General features: G+C 38.0%; 1 protein-coding gene across 2 annotated transcripts; it reads left to right on the forward strand.

Moving 5' to 3' along the window:
- The first annotated feature begins 465 nt into the window (after positions 1 to 465).
- On the forward strand, positions 466 to 4,937 carry LOC137403956 (probable splicing factor YJU2B). 2 transcript variants are annotated; one of them, XM_068090091.1, is made up of 4 exons: positions 466 to 888; positions 1,244 to 1,423; positions 2,339 to 2,489; positions 4,798 to 4,937. In XM_068090091.1, the coding sequence occupies exons 1-4, from the start codon at positions 499 to 501 to the stop codon at positions 4,821 to 4,823; spliced, it is 747 nt and encodes a 248-aa protein (XP_067946192.1). In that variant the 5' UTR covers positions 466 to 498; the 3' UTR covers positions 4,824 to 4,937. The 2 variants fall into 2 exon arrangements, with proteins under 2 accessions (XP_067946192.1, XP_067946191.1); XM_068090090.1 differs by lacking the exon at positions 4,798 to 4,937 and adding an exon at positions 3,322 to 4,179.
- The last annotated feature ends 3,565 nt before the right edge of the window (positions 4,938 to 8,502 follow it).

Genomic DNA, 8,502 nt, shown 5'->3' on the forward strand with positions numbered 1-8,502 from the left:
TGCGATGCCAATCCTAGCGTGATTGCTGCTTTCTGCTTCTTTCAAACTCTCCAACCCTTACATTAGTTTATCAAAGCTTTAAGGAGATGAGCATCATTGTATTAAGGTATTTTATAGGTCATAAAAACATTTGATAAACAATTCAAAATATTAGTTCACTACAGCATTGATAGCCTCACGCATGTTGTAGTCTACGTTTTATTAATAGCCTACAATTGATTTGCGTACTGTGTTCTTATTTTGTTTACAATCATGTTTTGAATGTTAATCAGGGCTCAGATGTGCTCTAACTTAGCTATTCTATGTTAATCGTTTTTCTTCATCTATTTCTAGTCATGTGTTCACTACCCGTTCATATTGTGAAAAAATTAGATAATCATTATTTTCCGTTGGTAAGTCAAATATTAAATTTGTTGCTGTAACCTTTAGACATAGAAAAAACAGTTTTGTATATTTACAGAGTGACAAAAGCCACCTTGAAACGAGCTAGTCTGCATCATGGGAGAGCGAAAAGGTCAAAACAAATACTATCCTCCTGACTTTGACCCAGCCAAACACCGCTCTCTTGATGGCTACCATGGGAGTCATCCTCTCCGTGAAAGGGCTAAAAAACTTAAAACTGAGGGGATTTTAATTATTCGCTTTGAGATGCCATACAACATCTGGTGTGAGGGCTGCCATAAGCCGATCGGAATGGGCGTACGATACAACGCAGAAAAAACTAAAATTGGTTACTATTATTCAACTCCCATCTATAAGTTTAGGATGAAGTGTGCAATGTGTGACCAACGTTTTGAAATAAAGACCGATCCACAGAACCAAGATTATGTCATACTATCAGGAGCGAGACGGAAGGAGCAGAGGTGGGATGCTACTCAGAATGAACAGGTACAATTCCTTCTTTGGTATGTCTGTTTGTAGTAATGCCATTTTGCTACCTTGAGCAGAGTGCAATATGCATTGTTGTGATAGTCTCTCTGAAATTGTACCTTCTTGTCACTCTGTGGTCTACTGTAAGGCAGATTTATGTTCGTACAAATTATGGTTGTCCTTATGCGCATTAGATGCTTGCTGTACTCTAAAAATTTCTTTATTGTGGTAGCCAGTTGATCAACATTCCCATAAAGTTAATGCAACATCGTGTTGCATTAACTTTGTAGAAATTTTGCAACTTGTTGCAAGATATTGGGGTTGTGTCAGTTGATAATATGTACTAGCAGATATTTGTGGTTTACCCTCGGAGGTGGTGCCTGAGATGAGAGAGACACACAGAAAATTGGAGTCAGATGCCATGTTTGCACTTGAACACTCAACCGATGATGTCGAAAAGCAAAACAGTCGACTTCCAAACATGGAAAAACTTGAAGAGAGGCAAGGGAAGTGGAAAGATGACTACATGCTCAATAAAATAGCACGGAACAAGGTAAATATTTTTCGCTTGCACTTGTGAAGATACTTTGGATGGTATGCGATTCTGTAGCATATCTACGACCTATTAATTGTTAGCCTGTCAGTCGATGTTAGCCTGTGAGTCGATGTTAGGCGTAAAAAGATCTGTAATGATGAATAGAATGCGAGCTACAGAGCCGTTCTCTCAGTTGTGCAATGGTAATAACGAAGCTATAGATGATGCCTTTTAACCATGAACTGATGAAAGAATGCCATCTCGGCGTTATAATTTCCGGTTGTCCGTATGGCGATAATCCGTTGATAAGCCCGTTAAGAATTATTCCATCTATCAACTCAATAAAGTTGCTTGCTCAGTTTTTGGCCAGAATGGAAGGTCAATACATGACCAATGATTAATAGCCTGATGATTTTGTGGTCAAGGATGTGTTATGTAACTCAGGCTATTCCTAGAGAGAAAGTTACAAATTATTGTGTTGTCATTTTAATCCATTCGACCAATAAGATTTCTTTTAAGAACTAAGGTGATAATATATCAATCATCAATATATCAATTATTGTAATCCCTCAATGCATAAACTAAAAAGTGCGACACCATGGACTATAAAACTAGCCTATGTGAAGGAGAACTGAGTGCGTATCTACTGAGGTACAAAATCGCAATGTTTCGAGAAACTCTGTATGTGTATGTTGGACAACTCTTCATGCACTGAAACAACTGTTTGCTTAAACCATTGGTCAAAATTTTTTTGACAAAATGATTGTATATTGCAGTATTTATACTAGCCTGTTCTCTTATTGCTGAGAGTATATTTGTAAAAGCTTTTTTACGGAGTATTTCATCATTTCACTTCCTCATTGGTCAAAACTTTTCATTCATGCTTGATATTTGCTGTTGGGTCAAATATAGAATCAGGAATAAATGTTGCAGTTTAGGACTGAGAAAAAAGAGTTGAGGGTTGCAAAGGCTTCAGATAATGCTCTGTTAGAGAAGTCTTCACTCGAACTGAAACTTCTTCCAGAAAGCTCTGAGGACAGACGACTTGCCGAGTTGTTCAAGTATCAGGACACGGATGAAGGGAGTAAGTTCACACACACCTGATTATATTCAGCTCCATCTTTTGTGTGAGTTGCTTTTGTAATTTTCATTCAGCATTTTGTAGTTGTGGTCCTTGTGAATTTCCCAAGCTATCTTATTATTTGCAATAATTTATGTTTGCTAGTTGTTAGTTGCCAGTTGTTAGTTTCCACAATTTCCAGTTGTTAGTTTCCACAATTGCCAGTTTCCTCTATTAACACTTGAACATGATCACTGTGTTTTCATGGTTTGAATGAGTATGGAGTTGCCCGCTGCCAGCGAATTCGCACCCTACCGTTTCAACGATTCGGAGTTGCACTATAATAGATCTTGCTAAGATTTGTGATGTATCCCTCAAAACAAACCTTAAAGTAGATTCGCTTTCAGGTCAAGGTCACTTTTCGATTCATGCATTGTCGACTAGTTGCACTAAAAAAATTGTTTCAGCATTTTTATACGGCGACCCATCCTTGGCATGTGTATGTTAATGCGAAGGCAAAAGGTCAAGCAAAAACAGTAATGAGTAGCCGTAGAACTTTTATAGCAGAAACCCGTGTGGTTGTGCGCTAAAGCTCTTTTACCTCCACTGGGGAGAGCTTAGCCAAGTGTATTTGTTTCGGATCTATCGGCAGTGAGCGTTTTTGTGATGTTGAAGTACTCGCACAGCGAATGCCTGCGCCCAAATTCAGCAAAGTGAAATGACGTCGAAACTGTTTTATTCTACCATTTTTATGATTTAAAGTGAAGCAACTCCAAACCCATTTGAAGCGGTGAAGCCCAGAGGATGATGTCTGGTAAGCGCTGGCTGCTTATTTCTGTCCATACTCTTTCGGCAGAATCATTTGAGGAGAGACAAATAGACAAGAGAAAACTTATTGAAAAAGAAGGTTTGTTTACTAAAGGTCTAGGAATGGGTTCATCAAACACCTCTCTCTCCAAAAACAAAGACAGTAAAATTATGCAGCTAAAAGCATTAGCTTACAAGTCAACCCTAGCAAAAGCGAGTTCGACTCTGAAATTGGATACAAAGCCACTCTTTAGCGTTGTTAAGCTTAAAAGGAAAAACCAAGTTGACTTATCTGAGCTGGATGCTTCTGAAGAAGACTGCGCTAATACTTCAGTCGTGGGGGAAATTGACAGCCTCGGCAAAACACCTGAGCATCGTCCAGTAAGACCATTGGTGACATCACTGTGTAGTTATTCAGACAGGAGTAGTGATTCGGATTAAATAAGTAATTCATGTCTTATTATGTTAGATCTCATCAATCTGGGTGGGAGGACGTATATTTATTAAATGATTTTTGCTGCTTTTTGTTGAAGAGTTTCGTTTGATAAGTTTATTGTCTTGTTGGAAACCACCTTTATTCTGTTGATTGAAATGGTAGATCAATTCTGCTACATGCAAGCTTATCTCTGATTTGCGGAATAATACGCAGTAGTGTTGCACTTAATGAACCAGCATAAACAGTTTTGTACTAATGATTCAAGATTACTACAAAAATATATTTTTGGAAACATATTTCATTTCTTAATGTGGTAAAACAGTGGTTCTTAACCTTGTTGGTCATACTGAAATCCCCCAGTTTTATATGTGCGTTCACCGAACCTTTTTTTTCTTGAAAACAAAATACAGTGTATGATTTTTTTTCACATTCAATACATAAATATATGTTTTACTGGTGCACAGAATAAACCGTGCATTGAAATCGCTGTGTCCAAAGAACAAAAGCCATACAACGCATGAACTCACAACAAATTACGTATCTTTCAATAGAGACATGACCTTATAAATCAGTGTGACTTCTGCCGGTGCCTTCAAGAGGCCTCCACAAAACCCCTGTGACTGGTTCACCGAACCCTTAGGGTTTGATTGAATTCAGGTTAAGAACTACTGTATTAGGTGTAACATTGTATAGACAATAGTTTACAGTATGTTTTACTAATTACACAATACATTATGCAGTGTAGCTACTAGAGAAGGGTTTTTAAGTCCCTGCAACAGCATCCAGATGTAAGTATCAGTTGCATTTATATCTGTCGTGTCTCTCCGTGTCCAACGTTGTGGTAACGCTGCAAGGACGCGACACGCTCACTTTCCAAGTTGCGTTTAATCTTTCGGTACTCGTATAACTTGACTAAAATAACAACAACTGCTACAGCCATTATGATTAGAATACAAACAGTAACTACTATCACAGTTATCTCAATATAGCTTAGACCACTTTTGTCATCGGCAGAAGGTAAAAGCTCGGGCGTGCTGCTTGTCTTTGTGGAATAGTTTAGCTGGGTCGGCGTTGTTTGTGTATCGACAGACACTGATGTAGGAGCTGTGGTATAGTCGAAGCATTGCCAGATTATCTCGACTGCGTCTCTCGTCGTCCATTGCCCTTCTCCACAAGCTGGATACAGCTCCAATTCTAAGATATTCAGTGTACAGCGGCTCTGACCAACGCAGGTCTCCATGACTCGTCTGTAGAATCTATCACTTTCATCCAGCTCCATCCAGTTGCACCCAGGCTGGTGGTTTCTATTGCACGCTAGCGATGTGTAGGCAATGCTGATTCTGGTTATTGTAATGAGGTTTGTTGTGTGGCACTGAATGATAGTGCTGCTCTGAGAGGACTGGGAGCAGAGGAGTGTCTGATGGATGGTGAATTGTGCGATACCTTCTATGAGACTAGCTGTAAAATAGTTGGATACAATTGCGTCATCACAGCTGTATTTGTGTGAGCCATAAGTATAATAAAACATTTATTGTGTCTATGGTGTGAGCAATCCCTCTAGGTTGAACATAATGCCTATTGGGTTTACAGTAATCAGAGGCTGTGCAGGTTTTAAGCGTGTTGTTGCACAAACAATGTCTCTGTGATCTTAGCTGAACAATCCATGTTCTGCAACGAGGGAACCTCAACGGCAGGAAACATGCCCAGTTGCAGAGAGCAATTTACCTATGTAAGATTGTATTATGTAAGATTGTATTATGTGAGATTGTATTATGTAAGATTGTATGTCACTCCTGTCACCACCGGTTGCCTTTTTTGGGAATTCAAACCCAACCTGTTGTTTGCACGTCTGACATACTAGACCACTAGTCCACGGCTGCTCATTCTATCAGCAAAACTGTAGAACCATATAAAAGCTAAATTTTTACTGAAAAATGTATTTTAAAAGCACGAGACAAACAAAGGTCTTTCTATTTAGGATTTGTTTAAATTCATGAATTTATTCAATTATATTTAGAATTCTAGCTGAATGCCTGGCGTTGCCCGCATAATAAAAAGGTCTTTGCGCAGAAAAGTTATTTTGATTTAACATAACAACCGTTACCATTCTACCGCTCAAACTATTTATCATGAGAAAAGTGCTTTGTGCAGTTTAAATAAATTAAAAAATAAAATAAAACCACTGTAAAGGTGCTCAGAGGTAAATGTGAAATAATTAGCAAGTAATGAATAAGTAATGGTCCGTTTCTCTACGATTACAATAAAAAACAACTAGGCAATAACATGATTAATATGAACTGAGAAAACAACATAAAAATCTTGAATATATTGAATTAATAACAACAATTCTTGCATAAAAGTCTGTGTATAAAAATACTGTTGCAGCAGAAACTACTCATCAAAACTTGGAATACAACGATACTAACATAAAACTGAGATGTTGGACTGTCATTGTCTGGTACTTTCTCTGAACAAACGGAGAGAGAATGTAGAGGCTATTCCTATTCGAGATAATACAATTGTCTTGTCGTGAAAAGTATTTAGCCTTTACAGATTTAGCAATCAAACCTTAGAAAAACTGGAAATAGGTGGTCAACGGCACATTTGAAAATTACAGAATAAGAAAATTGGTAATGATAGCAAAAAATAGCTTTTAGAAATTTCAAATAATAGCAAATGCGAAAGGTAGTATTAATTGATAATAAAAATTGCATATATAGCGTATGCAATTGCAAAACGGATAGAGTATATGGTAAAAGCAAAAGGAATGATAAGAATGGCTTAGCCTTGTGATTACGTGTGCCCATTTGCAATCTGTGTGAGCTCTAAACCAGTATTGGAGCGGATTTTTCTTTCCTAGATTTTAATCACTATAGCTGGACATACAGACAGACAACAAGCATTAGATTTATGTATGTATATATAGATTAGCAAAGTCACTAAGTTTCATTTGAAGAAGTAAATGTTCAACTAGATATATTTCTGCTTTGATAAGGGAGTAGTAAAACCCTTCATCACCAGGGATCATACCGGCTATTCAAAGGTTTTTGAGCTCTGAAAATTAGCTAGATTAGAGATGATAGGCATCATCTGACCCATTGTACGGAGTTTAATACACCGAAACCACTGTGATGAGCATTTGAACAACCATGAACTTAATAAACACCGACTTACCAGAAATTATCAACAAGCATAGATTTAGCATTGTATCATCCGGAATTGAGAGTTGCCCTCCCCTATTTGCATCAATTACCTCAATGACATTGTAGCTCGAGAGAGTGTAAGCTGACCATGTCACCGGAGAAGTGATGGTATTCATACAGCGTTGCGGTGTTATATTTGCATATTGTAAAGCATAAAGTTCTAGTCAATGCTCAGCAAACCAAGAAGTATAAAATTATGTGAAAACGGATAGATGAACTCTCAATGAGTGCTCTCTGACTCAGCTGCTTATAATATCACTCAGGTGAAACCCTATATATCACATGACTCAGTAGGCTGAGAGGTTCATAGAGCTGTAAACATTGATTCATACAAAACTAAAATTGCTATGATAGTATTACAAATCAAGCAGATACTTTGGGAGGCAATGGGATGAGGTCATGTTCCAACAAGCGCGTCATCGTGATGTTGAATCTCTCTCACATTTCTCTTACATAGGCGTGATCCCATCACTGGGTATCACACTCATTTTAACACTTCGTCGCTTGTGAATAGCGATGATCGCTAAGGCACTCCCAATAACCACGAGGATAATGAGTAACGAACACACGACGATCGCTACCACTTCACCAGCAGTCAAAGAATTCTTCTTTGTGAAAAAATTTGTTGCGCGGTCATGCGCAGTAGTTGTGGCATTACAGCTTGCTTCTGCACATGCTGATGTTGAGTTTGTTGTTGTGGACAAGAATTTTTCTGTGCTAGACAAAGTGGTCGTGAATGTGGTGGGACACTGCCAAAATAATCTCGCTGTGTTACGACTTTGCCATCCACCAACCCCGCAGGCAGGATATGACTGACCCAATTGTAGTAGTTCCAAACTATTAATGAAACAACTTTGTTGACTTTGACAGTTTTGAAGTATAGACTGGTAGAAACTGTCCCTAGTGTCTAACTGAACCCAATCGCAACCGGAGTCCATTGTGTCACCACATTGTGTTAATGTATACGAAACATCTATATGTGTTATCTCTATTTGTTCTTCCATCTTTAAGCATTCAATAGTGCTTTCTATGAAGGGGTTTCCTGGGGGCTCTGCACAGAGCAGTATATTGTACTCATCCAAACATTGGCTCATGACAAGACAACCTGCAAAATTTAGTAAAATATTGTGTGACGCTCACAAATACTTTAGATTTTTCAAACTACATTTTGTAACTGAGATTCAATCTCTGAAAAGAAAGATAGAGGGGAGAGAAGAAAGAGAAAGGAGAGAGAAAAAAAAGGAGAAAGGAAAACGAGAAGAGAGAGAAAGGAGGGAAAAGAAGAAAGGAGGGAGAGAGACCAGTTACTGTATGCTACAGGCTAAGGCATTGATAATTGCATTTTGGTGCTTCTTCTGTTCGATCTTGCTATTTACATTTGAATACTAATTTCATTGTTTACATTTTTTGTCTTTCAACATGCAAATACAAATAATCCTGCAAGCTAAAAAAAACTAGGGTGCTTGTTTTTCTACATTTTAGCATAAAAAGACTAATGAACAATAACATACTGAATAGAGATTCGGAGACATTCGACGCAGTAGGATCATAGTTACTATAGGCATAGTTGCCAGCCTAACAAAACCAAGCC

The sequence above is a fragment of the Watersipora subatra genome, chromosome 9, assembly GCF_963576615.1.
Source record: "Watersipora subatra chromosome 9, tzWatSuba1.1, whole genome shotgun sequence".
NCBI classification, from domain to species: Eukaryota; Metazoa; Bryozoa; class Gymnolaemata; order Cheilostomatida; family Watersiporidae; genus Watersipora; species Watersipora subatra.